General features: G+C 46.4%; 2 protein-coding genes across 5 annotated transcripts; both read right to left on the bottom strand.

Annotated features, from left to right (window-relative positions):
• Positions 1-135: 135 nt before the first annotated feature.
• Pgam2 (phosphoglycerate mutase 2) lies at positions 136-3,773 on the bottom strand. Its single transcript, XM_005319232.5, has 3 exons — positions 2,067-3,773; positions 1,784-1,964; positions 136-335 (listed from the first exon to the last, which is right to left on the bottom strand). Exons 1-3 carry the CDS (start codon positions 2,586-2,588, stop codon positions 169-171), a joined length of 870 nt encoding a protein of 289 aa, XP_005319289.4. The 5' UTR covers positions 2,589-3,773; the 3' UTR covers positions 136-168.
• Positions 3,774-11,828: 8,055 nt separating this feature from the next.
• Positions 11,829-20,683, bottom strand: Polm (DNA polymerase mu). 4 transcript variants are annotated; one of them, XR_013435040.1, is made up of 12 exons: positions 20,288-20,683; positions 18,919-19,099; positions 18,110-18,208; positions 17,809-17,979; positions 17,030-17,101; positions 15,798-15,918; positions 13,920-14,052; positions 13,668-13,770; positions 13,324-13,569; positions 13,168-13,251; positions 12,066-12,770; positions 11,829-12,022 (listed from the first exon to the last, which is right to left on the bottom strand). XR_013435040.1 is itself a non-coding variant. In XM_013355929.4 (11 exons), the coding sequence occupies exons 1-11, from the start codon at positions 20,473-20,475 to the stop codon at positions 12,621-12,623; spliced, it is 1,548 nt and encodes a 515-aa protein (XP_013211383.2). In that variant the 5' UTR covers positions 20,476-20,683; the 3' UTR covers positions 11,829-12,620. The 4 variants fall into 4 exon arrangements, 3 of the variants coding, with proteins under 3 accessions (XP_013211383.2, XP_013211385.2, XP_005319290.2); XM_013355929.4 differs by having other exon boundaries at positions 11,829-12,770; XM_013355931.4 differs by having other exon boundaries at positions 11,829-12,770; positions 20,194-20,425.

The following is a 20,683-nucleotide window of genomic DNA, read 5'->3' as shown; positions in this document are numbered from 1 at the left end:
GCACTAGGCTCCTGTCCCTGAGTGATGTAGGCTCCAGGAATAGCTGTACTGGTCCCTGGGGCCAACACAGCTAATGGGGTGAGCTGAGTAGGCCATGACCCTGCCATGCCTGGCCATATTGAACTCAAGGCAATATGCAGAGAGTTGTCTTTATTGCCATACCCACCCTCACTTAGCCTTTCCCTGTGCAGCCACAGCTTCCATGGCCTTCCGCACTGTCTCCTCATCTCCCAGGAACCGCATAGGCTTGGTGGGCTTCAGTGCCTGGTCCAGCTCGTACACGATGGGGATCCCAGTGGGCAGGTTCAAATCCATGATGGCCTGGTCTGACATCCCTGGACCAGAAAATAACATCCTTAGCCTCTCTATCCACAGCCTTTCCATACAACAGACATAATGGCCTTTTGGGGCAACAAGCTGGGCTGCCTGGCACTAATCCTCCCAGCCCTGAGATCAAGGCCACAAAAATGTACCTAAAGGTCAAGGCAGAACTAAGCTAAACTGAGCAGCCTACAGAAATAGCCCAGTGGCAAGACATGAACTTCATCCTCTGTGAGCAGCTGTGACCTGTGTGGTGCTATCCACTGTTTCCTCAGCCCAATATGAACTGGCCAGACTAAAGTTGAAGGTCGGAAGGATATCCTAACCATTTGGTTTCTAGATTCTAAATTCTGAGCAGAGGAATGAGTGGAAACCTGACCCTGCCTGCTGCTGCAGGACCCACCACCAGTAGCAATTCAATCTGGCATTGGCATCACCCTACCCCCACCATGTGGAAGGACTAGAGAATGTTCCCTGGGAAGTTGGGAACACCCCCACCCTCCTGGTGCCTGATCACACTCACCATAGTGCCTCTTCCCTTTAGTGCAGGTTGAGGCATGTGGGGTTATGGAGCCCCCAGAAGGAGTTGCCGGGGTGGGGGGGTGTTCAGCACATAGGAGCCAGAGATCTAGGGTACATCCCATTCCTTTACTATGGTCTCAACACACCTGAAGGTCATTCAGAGGCTAATTTAGACTGTCCTGACATCTAAGAACTAGTGGAGGAGACCATCACGTGGGGGCCTCCCCTTTCCTGCGTAGATCTCCAGGCCCATTTGTCAACATTCCTTGCTCTTTTTGGCGGGGACAGGGAGTAACCATTGAGCCACCTCCCCAACCCTTTTTGTATTTTTTGAGAGTTTACTAAGTTGCTTAGGGACACTCCAAGTTGCTGAGGCTGTTTTTCAAACTTGGAATCCTCCTGCCTCAGCCTTCCAAGTGGCTGGGATTACCAGCATTTGCCAATGCACCCAGCCTTCCTCACTCTTTAGAGGGAGCCACAGTACATGCTGGAGGCTGGGTGGGTATTCATTAGCTCTGCACCAAATTTCATGGTTCTCTTGGGAAGGGGAACCCAAGAGAGCAGATTCCCTGCACACATTAGCTCCCCTGCAACGATTTGGAGCCAAGTGCCCTGAGTCCTGGCCCTTTTCCTAGCTGGGTATCCTTGGGAAAGATGCCACCTTCAAGCCTATCTCACCTCTTTTCAGCTCCTATGGTGGGGCAGGGGGGTGCCACCTCCCCAGGCAGGCTGGCCCAATGGGTGCTGTGTCCATGAAACCCACAACTTTCCCAGAACATATAGAAATGAAGTAAGTCACAGAATGGTTTTTAAAATGTTTTCTCGGCCTTCTATATTCAATGCATTGATTGAAACCCCCACCTCTGCTCAGTTGCCAAAAGGAAAGGCACTGTCATCCCCACCTGTCTCTGCCCCACACCCTCCTGAGGGTGGGCCTCACCTTCCAGGTGCTTGACGATGCCCCGTAAGCTATTCCCATGGGCTGCAATGAGCACTCTCTTGCCAGCTTTGATCTGGGGGGCAATCTCCTCATTCCAGAAAGGCAGGGCCCGGGCAATGGTGTCCTTGAGACTCTCACAGGTGGGCAGCTCCCCAGGTTTCAGGCCTGCATACCGACGTTCCTGGGGAGAGGAACAGGGACATTGCTGTTCCCTCCCTGGGCAATTGGTTTCCAACCCAGGTTCCCAACCTCAGACCTTCCAGGGATCTTCCCAGCAGCCCACCTTGCTGATGGCATTGTAGTAGGGGTGCTTCTCATCCATAGGGGGTGGCGGGGTGTCGAAGGAGCGCCTCCAGATTTTCACCTGCTCCTCCCCGTGCTTGGCAGCGGTCTCTGCCTTGTTGAGGCCTGTGAGGCCCCCATAGTGCCGCTCATTGAGGCGCCAAGTGCGCACTACAGGCAGCCACATCTGGTCTGTGCCATCCAGGATGGTCCAGAGGGTCCGGATGGCCCGCTTCAGCACTGATGTGTAGCAGATATCAAACTCCATGTTGGCGTCCTTGATGGCTTTGGCCCCACGCTTGGCCTCCTCTGCCCCTTTCTCACTCAGTTCTGCATCAAACCAGCCACAGAAACGGTTTTCCTGGTTCCATGTGCTCTCACCGTGGCGGACCATCACTAGGCGGTGGGTAGCCATGGTGGCAGGGAGACACGGGCTCCAGACAGGGACAGCTGCCTCCCTAGCACCCCGAGCTTTATAACGGTCTGTCCCCAACCCCCATCCCAGCCAACTGCCAATCAGCATTCCAAGCGGGACAGGCGGCGGCAGGTGGCCAGTAGTGGCAGAGTGGCTGAGGGTGGGAGTGCCAGCCACAGAGCTAGACTTAAAAATAGCTTCACATAACCACCAGCCCCTGACCCAGCTCTGCTGACATGTCTATAACCAGCCTAGGGCCCAGGTTGGGTGGGGCTGCTGAGCAGAGCCAGGGTGAAGGGCAAAAGTCAGGCCTGGAGCAAGTGGGGGCTGGCTTTCCAGGGGAAGAATCCTTGAGGCCAGAACTCTGCAGCCCCATCAATACATCACTGCCCCTTTGTGGGTCACTCTGTGGTGCTGGGGAACAAATTCCAGGGCGTTGTGCATGCCAGGCAATTGTTCTAGAGTACATCCCCAGCCCCTCTCAATTAAATGGGACAAACCTGTGTCTCAAGAAACTGGACCAGTGTCAAGAAAAGCCCAGGGAGTGTGCATGTGTCACCCTTGTATGTAGGTCTGTGAGTCTAAGTGTACGTGTCAAGTACACATCTGTATCAAGTGTGTGCAGCAAATTATTGTGTGCACAAATCTATTCCTTGTGTGCCTGTGTGTACTGTCTGCAATACTTGTGTTGTAGGTATATGTTTGCCAAGTGCCACCAGTGGCTTTGCTCTGCTCAACCTGGTTAGTTGTATGTGATGGGGGCCTTCCTCAGGTGTCCTGATTTCTCCCTGGCAGGCCTTCCCTCTTTTCCAGCCCTGCATTATAATCCCTGCTGACCATGACCATCAGCTGCAGGGGCAGGCAGATGAGAAAGACCACACTCAAAAGTTCATTGGAATAGGTCACTACTTTTTTCTTCTAATATTGCTCAGCCTGGATAAGAAGGCAGTTTGAAACTGGATGTATACCTACTGTGGACAGAAAGGCCCCTGGAGAATGTGTCTAGGATGGAGGAAATGAAGCCCTATAGGTTAGAGAGTCTGGAATTTCCATTTTTCTCTTTCTTCATAGAAGTGCCAGTGGTGGTATGGTGAGGGCTGTCTGTGTCCACCAAGCAGGTATCTGAACCCAGAGAGGGAAGCTACAGCCCCCAGAGCATGGGGCAACTCTGCTGTACCCTCTGCCCCTGCAGTGGGCCTGGACACAATGGAGGAATTATGTAGCGGGCTGGGAAGCAAAAGCTCTATATTTCTGGCTGGAGACCTTGGAAGGGAGGCCCTGAAGAGCTATAAATTACCACAGAGAGCCTGGGGGGGGGGCGGGGAGAAACTGAATGATTGAGTAAGTCTATGTGAGCTCCCCGGCTTAATGCCCAGCTGTGTATGTGGGGTCAGATCCTAGATGTATGCTACGGATCCACGCCTGACTAGTGCAGACACAGGCCTAATCAGGCTAGTTGAGAAAACTCTAGTTTAACTAGAGTTAAACTTTAAACAACCAAAATTCTGCTTAGGATTTAAACAAGATCCCTCATCTCAACATAATACTCAAATAGCCGGGATATAATCCAAAGTTATCCAGTGTTATCAAAATCAGTGAAATCTCACCATGGCACAAAAATGACAAGTAGGATGCTCTCAGTGAGGTGAGTCAATTGTCAAACTGTCACATAAAGCACTATCTTAAACCAGCCTTCAGAAAGTATTGGTAAACATACTAGCTGGGTTTGGTGGTATATACCTGTAATCCCAGCAACACATGGCCTCCTCAGGAGGTGAGACAGGTGGATTACAAATTTAAATTTTTTTTTTAATTTAAAATGTCTGGGGATGGGATGTAGCTCAGTGATAAAGAGTGTCCTAGGTTCAATCCCCAGTATTGCCAAAACTGAAAAAAAAATATTGGTAAATATTTTTAAAATGAATGAAAAAAGAAATTGTAAGATAAGATACAAGTTATGAAGGGGAAATTTTAGAACTGAAAAACACAAATAACCAAAACTTAAAATCCTTAGGACAGGCTCAATATCAGAGTGGAGATGACAAGGATAAACTTGATGTTAGTTTGAAAAAAGATATAAACTTCCATATCAAAAAGCTCAGTGAAAAGGGGGGTGGGGGTATAACTCAGAAGTAAAGCACCCTGGGTTAAATCTCCAGAACAACAAAACAACTACAAAAAAAAAAAAGAAGAAGAAGAAGAAGAAACAGCAGCAATAGCAGCTTAGTTAACAGAATAAATTAGCAATAATAAAACAAAACTCCAAGCCCAGATATGTCATAATGAAACTTTGAAAACTAAACAAGAAAAATCCTAAAATCAGCCAGAAAACAATGATGAATTTTCTGTAGGGGAACAACTTCTTTGAAAGGCTGGATTTTTCAACAGAAACCATGAAGCCAGAAAGAAGTAAAAACAGTTTTTAAATGTTGAAATAAATTAACTGTCATCCAAGAATTCTATATCTAGCAAAAATAGCTTCTAGGATAAAGGTAAAATATACCTTTTCAAATGAAAGCACTAAAATAATTACTAACCACTCAATGACCTGAAGACCTTCCACTAGGCTCCATCTACTGAAGGTTCCACCATTTCCCAATAGGGCTACCCTGGGATCAAGCATTTAACACACGGGCCTTTGAAGGACCTTCCAGACCCAGAATACAGCACTCATCAAATGAATATTTTGTCCAACAACAAAATTTTAAAAAACCATAATCATCTCAATATATGCAGAAAGCACATTTTAAAAAATCCAACACTGCTGTGACTGTAGCTCAGTGGCAAAGCACTTGCTTAGCATGTGTGAAGCACTGGGTTTGTTCCTTAGTACCACATAAAAATAAACAAATAAAATAATGGCATTCTGTCTATCTACAACTACAAAAAAAAATTTCAAAAAAATTCAAAACCCCGCCATAATAAAAACACAAACTGGTAATAGAAGGGAACCTTAACCAAACAAAGGGCATCTACAAAAAAAAAAAAAAAACAACAGCTAATACCATACTTAATGATGAAAGCTGAGATGAGGAACAAGAGAAGGTGATCTGTACTCCCCACTTCTACTCAATTTGTACTGAGAGCTAACCAAGGCAATTAGGCAAGAAACAGAACTAAAAGACATCCAGATTAGAAAGGAAATTCCACGGAATCCACTATAAGAATATTAGAACTAATGAATTCAGCAAGTTTGCAGGAATACAAAAATAAACTATTTCTATACATTAGTATTTAGTAATCTGAAAATGAAATTAATGATTCTACCTCATATATCATCAAAAGAATAAAATTCTTAGGAATATACATGTGTGTGCATGTGTGTGTGTCCTTCTTTATTTTTGAGATGGGATCTCATTATATTGCCCAGGCTGGTCCTGAACTCCTGGGCTCAAGCTATCTTCCTGCCCCATCCTCTCAAATAGCTGGGAATACAGGTGTATGGCACCATGCCTGGCTTTAGAAACAAATTTAACAAAAGATGTGTAAAACTTAATACTCTGAAAACTATAAAATATTGTTGAAAAAAACTGAAGGTCTTAATAAATGAAGACACTCTATGTTTATGCATTAGAAGACAATATTGTTAAGTAAAATTGGTAATACTCTCCAAATTGATCTACTGATGCAGTGCAATCTCTATTAGTCCCAGCTGGCTCCTTTGCATACATTGAAAAGCTAAATCTAGCAACCCAGAATGGCCAAAATGGGCGGGGGATGTGACTCAAGCGGTAGTGCGCTCCTCTGGCATGATCAGGGCGCTGGGTTCGATCCTTGGCACCATATAAAAATAAAATAAAAGATGTTGTGTCCACCGAAAACTAAAAAATAAATATTAAAAAATTATCTCTCTAAAAAAAAAAGAATGGCCAAAACATTTTTTTGAAAAAGAATAAAGTTAAAGGATTCGCACTTCTCAATTTCTAAAACTCACGGAAATCAAGACACTGTACTACTAGCATAAGACAGACATATGTTTTAAAAAAAACTGGGTGATGTATGAAATGTAAAATTAGAAACAAAAAAGACAGAGAGACATATAGATTAATGGAACAGAATTGAAAACCCAGTGGGAAGGAGAAATCTTACACAGTAGTTGAAGAATTTTTGACAATAGTGCCAAAGAATTCCATGGAGAAAGAATAATCTCTTTAACAAATGGTGCTGAGACAACTGGATATCCACATGCAAAACAATGAAGTTGGACCCCTACCATATACCTATATAAAAATTAATTCAAAATGGATTAATAACCTAAATATCAGAGTAAAAATTTAGGAGGAAACCTTCATGACCATAGCAATGGTTATTATTCTTTAAAATGATATTTTCTTTAAAAAAAAAAAAAACAACCAAAGGAAAAAAAAAGACAAATTAGACTTCATCAAATATAATAATTATTGTTTGTTTCCTTTTTTTTTTTTTTTAAATTTGAGACAAAGACTTGCTTTGTTGCCCAGGCTGCTCTCAAATTCATATGTTCAAATGATCCTCCTGCCCTGGCCTCCTGAGTAGCCAAGTCAAAGGTATACAAACCAACACAGGTTAATTTAAAAGTTTTAGAGCTTAACGGGCTGGGGATGTGGCTCTAGCGGTAGCATGCTCTCCTGGCATGCGTGCGGCCCGGGTTCGATCCTCAGCACCACATACCAACAAAGATGTTGTGTCCGCCAAGAACTAAAAAATAAATATTAAAAATTCTCTCTCTCTCTCCTCTCACTCTCTCTTAAAAAAAAACAGTTTTAGAGCTTAAAAAGACACCATAAGAAAGTTACAAGTTTACTCATAGAATGGGAGAAAATATCTGCAAATAATTTATCTGATAAAGGTTTAGTATTCAGAATACAAAAAACTCTTATAACTCAACAATAACAGGGAAATAACCCAGTTTAAAATGGGCAAAGGACATGAAGAGACAATTCCAAGAATAAATAGCCAATAAGTACAGGAAAAGATGCTCAACATTATATCATTTAAGAAAATGGTTAATTAAATAAATCAAAACCACAACAAAATAGCACTTTACATCCACTAGGATGGTTATCATGAAAAAGACAGATAGGTGATTGTGGTGGGATAGTTAGTGATAGAGTACCTTCCTAGCATGCACAAGTTCCCAGATTCCATCCCCAGCACAACAAAAATCAAACAAAAAACAGTAAAAGGTAGGCTGAGAGTGTACCACAGAGCCAAGTGGTAGAGCACATGTTTAATATGCATAAGACCCAGAGTTCAATTTCACCCCCAAAACAAATAATAATAAAAGGCAAAATTATATTTCCAGGTGCAATGGCACATGTATGTAATCCCAGGGGCTAGGGAGGCTGAGACAGGAGGATCGAGAGTTCAAAGCCAGCCTCAGCAACGGTGAGGTACTAAGCAACTCAGTGAGACCTTGTCCCTAAATAAAATAGAATATTGGACTGGGGATGTGGCTCAGTGGTTCAGTGCTTCTGAGTTCAATCCCTGGTACCTACCCACCCCTCAAAAAAGGCAAAAATTATGTAGGTTAGAAGGAAAAGGATATATCACTCAAACACTAATCAAAAGCTGGAACAGATATATTTCTATCAAAGTAGATTTCAGAACAAGAAAATATATTAGGAATAAAAGGACATTATATAACAATGATACTAAGAAGATATAAAAATTCCTACAACAGAGCTTCCAAGTACATGAATCACAATATGAAATAACTGAAAGGAGAAATGAAGGAAACTACAATTATAGTTTAAGACTTAAGATTGGGTTTGGTCACTTCCATAACCCCACCATAATCCCACGTGACACAGGAGGCTGCAGCAGGAAAATCACAAATTCAAGGCCAGCTTTGCAAGACCTTCTCTCAAAATAAAAAATAAAAAATTCTGGGGATGTAGCTCAGTGGTAAAGTGCCCCTGGGTTCAATTCCCAATACAAAAAAAGAAAAAAAGACGTCAAGTCTCCTCTTAGTAATTCATTAGACAGAAAATAAATAAGGATATAGATGTGAACAATAGTGTCAACTAACTATATCTAATCAACATTTATAAAACACTCCACTCAACAGAATACACATTCTTATAAAGAACACATGAACATTCACCAACATAGATAATATCCTCGATCTATAACAGATCTTGACAAATTTTAAATAATTAAATGCAGAATATGTTCTCTGACCCTAAGGAAATTAAATTGGAACTCAGTATTAAAGATTAATGGGAATGGATCTAGGAGCAGTGGTACACACCTGTAATCCCAACTGCTCAGGAGGCTAAGACAGGAGGATCACGAGTTCAAAGCCAGCCTTAGCAACTTAGAAAGACCCTGAGAAACTCAGTGATACCCTGTCTCTAAATAAAAAATACAAAATAGGGCTGGGATGTAGCTTAGTGGTAGAGCACCCTTGGATTCAATCCCCAATTAAATATATATACACACACATATATACATATATACCCACATACACATATACACACACATACACACATATATACACACACATATACACACATGCATATATACACGTATATACACATATACACACACACATATATATATATACACATACACACATATGTACATATATACACATACACATATACATATATACACATACACACATATGTACATATATACACATACACATATACACATATATACACATACATATATATACATATGTGTGTGTGTGTGTGTGTGTGTGTGTGTGTGTATATAAATGGGAAAAACCCTCCAACATTTGGAAACAGAACACACTCTTCTAAATATTCCACGGATCAAGGAAAAAGTCTCAAGAAGAATTAGAAAACATTTTTGCTGGGCATGGTGGCTCACACTATAATCCCAGTGGTTCAGGAGGCTGAGGCAGAGGATCGAAAGTTCAAATCCAGCCTCAGCAAAACCAAGGCACTAAGCAACTCAGTGAGACAATCTCTAAATAAAATGCAAAAAAAAAAAAAAAAGGCTGGGGATGTGGCTCAGTATGTGGTCCAATATCCCTGAGTTCAATCCCTGGTACCCTCCTCCCCCCACCAAAAAAGGAAACATTTCCAATTGAATAAAAAATAAAAATATACTCCATGGGCACAGTGACACACAGCTTTAATCCCAGCAATTTGAGAGGTGGAGGCAGGAGAATCACAAGTCCAAAGCCAGCCTCGGCAATTTAGTGAGGTCCTAAGCAACTTACTGAGACCATGTCACAAAATGAAAAATAGAAAGGGCTGGAGATGTGGTTCAGTGGTTAAGCGCCTCTGGGTTCAATACCCAGTACCCACCTCCCCCACCAAAAAAAACACATCAAATTTGTAGGATGAAGCTGAAGTAGTGCTCAGAGGGAAATTTAAAGCATTACATGCTTATATTAGGAAAAAAGAAAGATCTCAAATTAACAATCTAAACTTCCACTGAAAGCAGTGGCAGCAAGAAGATAAGGGCTGTATGGCAGGATGTCATGCCATTTTTTTTTCCCCTTCTTTTTTTGCGGGGGAACTAAACCCAGGGGAGTGCTACCTCTGAGTTACATCCCTGTCATTTTTTAAAATCTGAGACCTCAAACTTGCAATCCTTCTGCCTCATCTCCTGAGTTCCTGGGATTACGGGTGTGAACCAAGTGCCATGCCTTTTTCTGATGTGCAGAAAAGGCTGGGCCTTAATATAGATAATTAGATGACAATCCAAAGTTCCTATTCAATGCCATGCTTTTGAAAAAGAATGGAGAGCATGTGCACATAAAACCAATAATATCTAGGCATACAGTACAAAACAGATTTGATTTCACAGAATATATGTTTAGGCAGAAAATGACAAAAACACATGAATACCATCAAGAAGCAGTAGGATGCGAGGGCAGACCTATAACCCCAGTGGCTCGGGAGGCTGAGGCAGGAGGATCATGACTCAACAAGTTAGCAAGGCCCTAAGCATCTCAGTGAGACCCTGTCTAAATAAAAAATAAAAAAGGACTGAGGATGTGGCTCGGTGGTTAAGCACCTCTTGGGGTTCAAACCCTAGTACAGATGTTGGGAGGATAAAGTACTGAAATCAGCTACGAAAGGAAGGGAAATACACCCCTCCACTTCATTCCTTGAGCAAGTGGGATGACAGACCTTGAGCTACTGATAGCTGGAGGGCAAATTTTCACGTTCTCTATTTTCCACTGAAAAGATTGTCTCCTGAAAACCTCTTTGTCAAAGTGTATAAAAACAAAAGACTGCAAACATAAATAAATAAAAGACTGCTCCTAAAACAAAAACAAAAAAATAACAGCTGAGCACGGTGGTCATGTCTTCATCCCAGATACTCAGGAGACAGAGGTAAGAGGATTTAAACTTCAAAGCAGTCTGGGCAACTTAGAGACCTTATCCCAAAATAAAAAAGGATGGGGAGCTGGGGTTGTAGCTCAGTGGTAGAGTGCTTACCTAGCATGTGTGAGGTACTGGGTTCAATCCTCAGCATCACATAAAAATAAATAAAAGTATTGATGGGGATGTGGCCCAGAGTAGAGTGCTTGCCTAATATTTGCAAGGCCCTGGTATCAAACCCTAGTCCTGCAACACACACACACACACACACACACACACACACAAAACCCATCATAATAAATGGGCTGGGATTATAGCTCAATGGCAGAGTGTGTGCTGACTATTTCACAAGCCCCTGGTTTCAATCCCCAGAATGGAAGGGAAAGGGAAAAAAAAAAGGTGGGGGGGAAGGCAGTTAAATAGTGCTATAGACCTTTCATAGAACAGCTAAAATAAAAACCAAAATTATCAATTGATGACAGATACACAGTAACTGCTACTATGAAATGTTTAACTTATATGGGTGGCTCACACTGGTGATAAAATGGAAAATGACAGGCATTCTGAACAATTTAGCTCTTTCTTAAAAACATACTTATCATATAACCCAATATTCCTATACCTTCATATTTACCCAAGAGAACTGAAAAGGTATGTTACCCACTAATCTATATACACATGGCTACAGTAGCTCTATTCATAATCACCAAACCCTGGAAACAATCTAAACATTCTTCAGTAGCTGAACAGATAAATCCTGGAACACCCCATTAATGTAATATTATGTGGCAATAAAGAAAAATAAACTATCAATATATGCAAAAACCTGAGTGAATCTCAAAGGCATGATGAGAGAGAGGCAAGAAAAAGGGAGAATTTGGTTCCACTTCTATGATATTCTGGAGAGGGCAAAACTGTAGATAAGTGAACAAAATGAGTGAGTTGGGATCAAGAACATGTGGCGATAATGCAATGGCATAAGGCAATGCTTGGGGGACAGACCTTTGGGTCCTGAGATGGCAGAGTCTATACCTGTGTTAAAGCCCATTAAAAACAAACCTTAAAAGATACCATTTTATTGCATGTTAATTTAAAAAACACTTTGTGATGTGGTGAGTGGTCTGGGAAGCTGTGACTAACAAGATGACCTTGAGTCAAGTCCTGAAGGAGGCAAAGAGTGGCGAAGGCAAAGGCCCTGCAGGAGATCAGGGAACACACAGGATACCTGTGTGTCCAGCCCATGTCTCTGACTCCCTCCCAGAAAGGGGAGGGAGTCAGAGACATGGGGTCTGAGAACATCAGTAGGAAACAGTGAAACAGGAAGCAAATGAGGGATGGGGTGGTGGGTATTGAAAGAAGAGTGCAGATGAGATTGGCAGGGGTGGCAGAAATGCTAGAACCCTAGGGGATCACATGAGGATTTTGGGGTTTGGAATTCCGCAGGACTATGAGCAAGAAGTGGCAGAGTGTGACCTGTTTTGAAGTAGGAAGAGTATAGGACTTAAAGGCAGAAGCAGGGTAGGGGCTGCAGTGCCAAAATCCCAGCATTGGAAGTTCTCTTGACTTGGACCTTTACTCATTCCAGGTGATTGCAGCATACCCGTTTTCACCTCCACAGAGGACTCCTAAGAGCAAGAACTACAGCTTCCACCTCATGGCTCAAGTGCAGGGCAGGGATACATGGTTCTCTTCTGGGCAACTGAGTGGGGTGCCCTATAGAAGACACGCAACCACACCTCAATTGCCGCACTGGGACTGCTGGCTCTGCCACAGCTCCATGACTTGAGTACTGCTCAGATTTCCTGACCCAGGTGGGAACCTGAGGCCTGGGGAGGCTGAATGCTGACCATGATCACACAGCTATAAGGCTGGAGTGTGAGGAAGGCCCCGCCTCACAGTCGCTCCCACAGGTAAAGACTCTTCCACTTGGAGATGAGGATATGGCGTGGCAGCGTATCTTCTGCCTGGAGATATTCAAAAGTGTCCAGCAGCCTCCCGTTTCCTAAGAGGAGTGAGGGCAAATGGGCTGGATCAGGCATTTCTCTGCTCTGGGGGAAGGTACTTGAGGCCCAGGTGTCTGAAGATGTCTTCTTCGGAAACCACATGGAAAAATGTCTTCTGCAACAGAAGCAGAGGCTTCAGAAGCTGGGGGCCATGCCCAGTGGCACCATTGCACAATGCACAGGGTGCCCAGCCAGGATGGCTTCCCTGGAGACAGGCTAGATGGGGAGGCAGAGCCCAGTGCTAAGGCAAGATGCCTTTTGGGGAGGGCTAGGATCTGGGAGGTAAGACCAAGATCTGGGCACCATGGTTCCAGGATGGAGAGATTTAGGGCCATTTCAGGCTGTGATCCAGGAAGCAGGCTAGGGGGTTGTTTCCCACCCTAATCCTTGACATACCTGCTCTGGGTCAAACAGTCCATGGCTGTTCAGACACAGTCCCTTCTCTTTCCGGCTGAATCGGCGCAGTTCCCGCTCAAAAAGCTGTGGGGAATAACTGCCCTCAGTATGGTTGGCTCACCTCAGCCCTGGCAGCCTCAGCAGCACACAACCTACCTGAGAGCCAGTCCAGCCAAGCAGAGCAAAAGGGAACTGGCTGATGGGAGCAACCACCAGATCTACCCTCACAGCTTTCCATGCTGAGCAAGGCTTCAGGACACCCCCTAAGGCAGCTCCTGAGGGTTGAGGCAGGCGGAAGATGCAGAAACTCCTCTCAAAGGCATCCATGGTGTGGCTCCGCTGAACAAGGTGAGTAGGACTCTCTAAGCAGCTGGCTTGGTGCTGATGATACAGGATAAGGCCCTGTGGGGAAAGGCAGATGTGGCCAGGCACCACCATGATACTAGAACAGAAGGCCAGGTGGCAGTCAACTCTTGGACAGAGGCACCAGAAGCCCTCACCTGGCTCTGCAGGTGGCACATCACTTTCGGCAGCAACCCCGCCTCCTGGCCCTCCTCAGGGTGGGTGATAAGGAAGTCCACATCATGGCCCTGTAACTTGCCCCTGAGAAGGACAAGGACACAGCCCTCGTTCCAGTTATGGGCCATGCCCCTCCCGGTGAATGGGAAAGCCTCCTCAATATCCACAACTCAGGTCCCTGCATTGGGAAGGGTCCTGGAGGTAAGCCAGAAGAGTATGTCAAACCCCCTTACCTTCGAAAGCCACCAGTCAGCGTGACAGTGGCCCCAGGCAGGACCTGGCCCACGACTGCCTCTATCAGTTGCTGCAGAACCTCAGCATCAGGCCGTCCAACTGGAGTGCTTAAGTCCTGGTGGTGCTGGAGCCCTGTGGGCAGCACAGTCCTCCTGACTCTCTCAGCCTGCATTCCCCACAGAGCCCCATCCTCTAGTATCAGGCAGTCACCCAGCCCTGTGGCTGTGAGATGCGGAAAAGCCTGAGGAGGGACAGGCTATGGCAGGAGCTGAATGATCCCAATAGAAGCATGACACTATCCCCTTTTAAATATTAAATTTTAATTTTGAGATAATTAGTAGATTCACATGCAGTTCATGGGAATTAAAAGAGATGCTCAGCTGGGCTGAGCACTCGGGAGGCTGAGGCAGGAAGAACACAAGTTCAAAGCCAGCCTCAGCAAAAGCAAAGCACTAAGCAACTCAGTGAGACCCTGTGTCTAAATAAAATACAAAATAGGGTTGGGGATGGGGCTCAGTGGTCAAGTGCCCCTCAGTTCAATCCCCAGTATTGCCCCCAAAAAGAGAGAGAGAGGGAGGGAAGGAGACAAGGAATGAGGGAAAGAGAGAGGGAGAGAGGGAGGGAGGGAGGGAAGGAGGGAAGGAGGGAGGGAGGGAAGGAAGGAAGGAAGGAAGGAAGGGGGGAGGAGAGGGGGAGGGGAGGGGAGGGAGAGGGGAGGGGGAGGGGAGGGAGAGGGGAGGGGGAGGAGAGGGGGAGGGGAGGGGGAGGGGAGGGAGAGGGGAGGGGGAGGGGAGGGAGAGGGGAGGGGGAGGGGAGGGAGAGGGGAGGGAGGGAGAGAGGGAGGGAGGGAGGAGAGAGAGAGGTGGGGGGGCTCTGTGCCCTTTACCCAGTTCCCCTCAAAGGTAACACCTTACAAATCTCATAGAACTTAATCTAAGGGTACTGATGTTGACACAGGCAGGCTGCAGATATTTCTTTTAAGCCTTCTGTTTTCCCATAAATAAAATGCAACAAAGAGGGGCAAAAAAGTGTGAAGAATGTAACTCTATCAATAGAAACCCATCTTTTAGCTTGTTTCTATTTCCTCACCTGTCAAGGGGATATCATTGTACCTTCCACATGTAGTTAAAGAAAGATTTAAATGTGAAGAACAGCAGCATCCAGCACAGAACAAGTCCTTAGTAAACAATGGATGGTAATACTATCTACCTTTTTTCTGAGAACAGGTTAAAAAAAGTAGGTTTCTCTGCCTGTCATCTGCACTATGCTGCAGCCCCAGGGAGATGTGCAAAGAGGTGGGGAATGGGCATACTGCTGGTTATGGTGCCTTCAGCAAAGCCCTCAACCAGGCTAGGTCCAGACAGTATGGTGGCAGCACCAGGCAGGACACACAGGCCGAATGAGTGTCTGCTTAATACCTGCCACCTGCTGGATCACAGAGGAGTTTATGGCAATCCACATCGTCATTTCTCCCATTTCACAGAAAAGGTAACTGAGATTCAGAGAGTTTAGTCTTGGGACCATGGTCACATACCTGGAAAATTGTGGGCAGGACTCAGCTGACCCATATGCACAAGGCACATCCTGGATAGGTGGGTCAAGACCCAGGCTGTCCCTCACCTAAGTCCAAGCCTAACCAGAGGGAGCAGTGCTGTGACCACAACTGCTCACTGAAAGGGCCACAGCAGAATCTGACTGCAGGTAGAGAAATTCCAAGAAGTCCACTTACCTGATACCAGGACCCCTTTGCACCACCCACCTCTGCCACTCATGCAATCAGTACATCCAGTGCCAGTATGAGGGCTTCAGTATACAGAACTTTCTAGATCCAAATGGCTTTGTCGAAGCCCAAGGCCAGTCCTCTCTGGGGGACTCACCTGCTTTCTGCTGCTTGGTCAGTTTCTGAGGTTGTCCTCGGAGGTCATCCAGGGTTCGCAGCCCTTCCTGGTACCAGTGGTTGGCAGTCTTCACCCCAACCCCAAAGATTTGGGTGAAGAGCTATGTAGAGGAAGGAACAGTTGGGACAGGAACAAAGCACCCACAGGAAGATGCACCTGAGGTGTTGCCTTCATGCCCAAGATCATGGGTTGAAGACTCAAACCCAGTGTCTGGCCTGCCCAGCCCATTATCACAGAGGAGTAAACTCACACACCATGGCAGAAGCCCCAGGAGAGGCAATATGTTGGGGGCTTTGCTGCCCAGTTGCTGAAAGCTGAGGAAAGACCTTGGTAAGCTATTTCCTCAACCCTCTACTAAAACATAGGTCCAGCCTGTGCTTCCAACAGAACCAAGAGTCATCTTAATACGTCTCTTGGTTCACTGGGAAAACCATGCCTCTCCCACTTACAGCAACTGGAACTTATGTCTATGGTTCTCTTCAAGAAACAGCAAAAACAACATGGAGTTAATAAATGAGAGGGTGGCTTCAGAAAATGTACTGGATAGGCTGGCTGGGTTTACTCAAGCCTCGAGAACATCAGGATGGTGGGTGCTGCTTTCACCCAAGTCTCCCATACACAAAGGGGTGGAGTGGGGAGGTCTGAACATGGACCAGTTCAGAGGACCCTGGGCCAAGCACTTCACCTGCCACTGGGCCAGGCACTCAGACTCTTCCCAGGAATTTTGGAGTGTCTGAGAAGATAAACTGAGGTATCCAGAAGTGTTGGAGGTGCCTCCCTACCAGGTTAGCAGTGAGCAGGCACAGGGGGAAGATGCACCATGGAGACAGGTGGGCCCACAGTACAGAAAAAGTAACACACAAGATCACAGAAAGCACAGTGTAAAGCGGCAGCCCTTCTACACACATCTTGGGTCCTATAGCACCCAAGAATAGGTTATAGTTTGTTCAGTGTGCTAATATGCTTAAAATTAGTCTGTCAAAAACAGTCTAATAAAACAGATGGTGCTCAGTGATCTAGAAAACTCTCCATGCTCAAAACAGGCTTCTGCCTGTCTTCATTTGGTGGCCAGAGCATATCAGGTGTCTGCTTAGCTGCCATTTCCTCAGTAAGACCTTCTCTGACCCCAGAGCTGGATCAGCCACCCCTGCTTGCCTCCCTTGTAAGTGCTTTGGACAGTGCTGTGCACCCTTGTCAAGTTCCCTGCGCACCTTCATGGTTTGGTACCTCTCTGAGCAACGAATTCTCTCCACCTCCTCACATGTTCCATGCTCCAGCAGTTCCTGGAGGAGGAGACAAAGCAAAACACTGAGCCACAGGAACTGAAAAGAGAACAGCAGTCAGGGTAGAGGCTGGGGGTTGGGTGGTCCTTTCCACACCCTACAGACAGGGGCTCTGTGATATGAGGATACAGTGGGACTTGGCAATGGACAGTGTGCCCAGGGCGGTGACAACAGCTGCTGCCACACAACTAGGGGATGAGATGGGGCTCTAGCCTCAAAGCTCCTTGAGGTTAGAGTTACAACAGCTTAGGTCCCAGGTAATATGGTCATCTCTCAGATAAAATAGTGAGCTCCAGGATCTATAAACATTTTCTTTTTAAAAACGTATATCAGTTTATCTAAAAGCATCTTTTGTTTACTTTGTGCTCTCACAGTGAAAGTGCACAGAAGGGCAGCTTAACATGTGGGTTTTCAAAAACTTACACTTGGTTGCTCTCTTCCCCCACCCTGAGCAGTTTGGGACAAATGACAATGACATCAATGCCAGAAGCTCCCTTTATCAAGTCCTCTCAGGCACTCTGAGGGAGGTAAGTGACTCACAAGGGATCTGTGCTAAAGGTGGGCTGTGGTGGTCTTGGAGCAGCATCTTTGTGCATGTTTGTCTCTCCACATTGGGGTCTGAAATACCAGGACTCGTGGCTGTTTCACTGGGCCCCAGGGCCTCCCCACCCCACCTACTCACCTGGCTACACATGGCAGACACCTACCTGGACAACCCTGGAAGAATGTTCTCCAAAGTGGGGCAACCCCTGCAGCTGACTCAGGGAAGTGACAGGGCAAGGAAGGGCCCTGAGCACAGAGGCTGCTCTGCGGAAGGAGAGGAGGCGGCCCTCACTGCCTTCGAAGCCTGCTGCCTCTGCCAGAGTCTCCAAGGCCTCCTGCAGAGAGAGGCCCTTGGTTAAGGGGCAGAGTGGGCAGGACACTTTGCTTCAATCTACCAGCTACCATCCAGCTGTACCCATGTCCCTGTACCTGGAAAGCTAAAAATTTCTCACAGACATGACTCACCGAGAGGATGGTATTGTGGTGTGTGAGGGGTGTGGGACGCTGGCAGGCATAAATCGACACCCACACTGGGCTTGGGGGCTCATTCCTGGGCTCAACCACCTGCAGAAGGGCAATGCACAGATCATGAGGCTTCAGGGCTGACAGAACCAGGCAGCAATCAGAGTCCTGACTCTTCTGGACATTCACCTTGGGCCCTCTAGAATTCACAGGACAGAGGTAGTGAACTACAGGCATGGGCAGAGGGGACACAGCAATGGGTCTTGGTGGTTCAGAGCCCTATATGGAGGGAGGGAGGGACAGACAGACTGCATTGCAGAACAAACTGAGGACAAGGCTCTTCAGACCAGAGTAGTAGCAACAATCTGTTAATCCTCACAGTGCACTTTTCCTGCCTCCCCAAATCCTCACAATCAAGTGGGCTGGGGACACTAAAGTTTCAAGGTTAGGGAGCATGCCTTCTCCCTCATGGCTCACAGGTAGAGCCAGGATTTGAGTACAAGCAGTCTAGCTCTCTAGAGTCTCAAGGATAGACTCCTACCAATCCATGGATCATCCCAATACTCACTGAGGAAGAAGTGAAGCCCCAGCTGCAGAGGCTGCCCCACTTTGGAAGGCATGAAGAAGCTAAACATAAGTGAATCTCAAGTGGTGAGGACAGAAGCTGGGATGGTCCAGCCCCAGCTCTTGCCATGGCTTCTCTGCTGATTCTCAGGCACCCCAGGTGATATGAGCAGAGCCCTCTGGAGGGCACTGGGGCACTGCTGCTGCGCATCACCTATCCCAACTGAGTTAGGCCTGAACTGTCTTACCTCCAATCGATGCCGGTCCTCCACAGGGACAGGCTGCCCAGCTGCCATGCTTTCTGTGAACCAGCTGATGTCCAGCAGAGCTGGGTGGGGACAGCACGGGAGAGTAGCAGCCATGTGCTTCTGCCAGCAGATGGCCTCCTTCACTGAGGTCTGTTCCATCACCACATGTGTCACCTCGGAGCTGGGCAAAGGCAGAGGAGGACTGTGAAATCCATTGCCCTTCCTGTTTGGCTCCATACCTTTAAGCTTTTATTCTTGCTGTCCCCTCTGCATGGTGACTGTCTTTCATTCTTCAAAAGTCACCTCCTCCAGAAAGCCTTCTCAAGGCCCTTCTGGTGTATGAAAATTTCCACCACTCTTAGATTGAGGTTTTCTGCTCCAGTTATGCTCACAAGGCAGCCTGGCTTTGGGTTGACTTGCCTGTATCCTTCTCAACCTCAGAGAAAGGAATGCCTTATGGTCTGGGACCACATGGTCTTTATTTAAGAGCTAGGATTTAAGCACAGATGCCAGAGAGTGCATACTTTTGTCTGAACCCCAGCCCTGAGAACTTGCTGTGTGCCCTTGGGCAAGTCTAGTCTCCCTACATCCTCCTCTATAAAACAGAAATAACTACTACCTGGTAGAGCTATTGTAAAAGTTGCATCATGTGCACTGTGTGAGTGGGTCTGGTGCACTATCCTGCCCCTGGAGATGTTTAAATACAAAATAGTAAATAAAAGCTTTGGGAAGCACTGGTCCCAAGTCCACTTAGCTTCCCCAATCTCAAAACTACTCTCTCTGGGCACTATCTTGATTCCCTCCCTATGAGAGCGCCAGTTATATTCCAGGTTCAAAGTTTCAGGATGGCTCAGTGTGGCTTCTAGGGCAGGTGGGCAAATACTACTTCTAATTACCCCTCCCCTGAATGGCTCTTTGAAAAGCTTCTGGCTTGATTGTCAATAATCCTGTAGAACATTCCTAGCAATCTTAATAGCAACCTTGCTGGGATTGAGGCTCTATGCCTGTAATCTGAGTGACTGGGAAAGCTGGCACAGGGGGATCAAAAGTTCGAGTCCATCCTCTGCAATTTAGGAAGACCCTACCTTTAAAAAAATAAAAATAAAAAGGGCTGGGGATGTAGCTCTGCAGTAAAAGGCCCTTGGATTCAATCCCCAGTACCTAAAAATTTTTAAAAATCCCTTTCAAGAAAGATTACTTGACCAAAGAGCCACAGATAACTTGGAATCCAATAACGCAGATGCAGCCGCCCCGCAGGAGCATGCTATGAGTCACCTGGGTCTCTGAATGGGCCCAGCGAAAAAGCCTGCTTAGCTGGCCCCACACCAACATCAGGTCCTCGCAGTGCCCCACGCAGAGGTCGGCACACCTGTAGACTTCGAGGACACGGAAGCCCTTGGACAGCGCCAGGCGTGTGAGAAAGGCCCGGCGGCTACGGCCCATGCGCGGTTCAGCCAGGTAGATGGCGACGCCGGGAAAGAGCACTAAGGGCGAAGTGGAGGAAGTGACTGCACCACCGGGACATCCGACCCGCACTCGCCGCCGTTTCGGGAGCATCTGGACACCTACGCGGGCTATGAGAGGAAGAAAAGGGGCCGATAGCCTTAAGGAAGGAGAGCGAAAATGAAGGAAAGTGGGCGACAACAGAAGGAAAGCAGGCAAAAGCTAGCTAGAGAAGGAAGTGGCGCCACAGAAGGCCCCGCCCTATGTAAATGAGGTCCCCATGGAATCCGCCCTTAAGTCTGGTAGGAGCCCTGTGGAGGTC

This window comes from Ictidomys tridecemlineatus, chromosome 2, assembly GCF_052094955.1.
Source record: "Ictidomys tridecemlineatus isolate mIctTri1 chromosome 2, mIctTri1.hap1, whole genome shotgun sequence".
NCBI classification, from domain to species: domain Eukaryota; kingdom Metazoa; phylum Chordata; class Mammalia; order Rodentia; family Sciuridae; genus Ictidomys; species Ictidomys tridecemlineatus.
Note: the sequence above shows the minus strand (reverse complement) of the source record. Positions and strands in the feature narration are given on the sequence as shown.

Coding starts and splice junctions, on each gene's coding strand:
- Pgam2 (XM_005319232.5), bottom strand. CDS start 2,588: ATGCTGATTGGCAGTTGGCTGGGATGGGGGTTGGGGACAGACCGTTAT. Junction 1,965..2,066: donor ACTACAATGCCATCAGCAAG/GTGGGCTGCTGG, acceptor TCCTCTCCCCAG/GAACGTCGGTATGCAGGCCT. Junction 336..1,783: donor CATCGTCAAGCACCTGGAAG/GTGAGGCCCACC, acceptor TTTCTGGTCCAG/GGATGTCAGACCAGGCCATC.
- Polm (XM_013355929.4), bottom strand. CDS start 20,475: ATGCTCCCGAAACGGCGGCGAGTGCGGGTCGGATGTCCCGGTGGTGCA. Junction 19,100..20,287: donor CGTGTCCTCGAAGTCTACAG/GTGTGCCGACCT, acceptor GCCTTTGCCCAG/CTCCGAGGTGACACATGTGG. Junction 18,209..18,918: donor AGGACCGGCATCGATTGGAG/GTAAGACAGTTC, acceptor GCCCTTCTGCAG/GTGGTTGAGCCCAGGAATGA.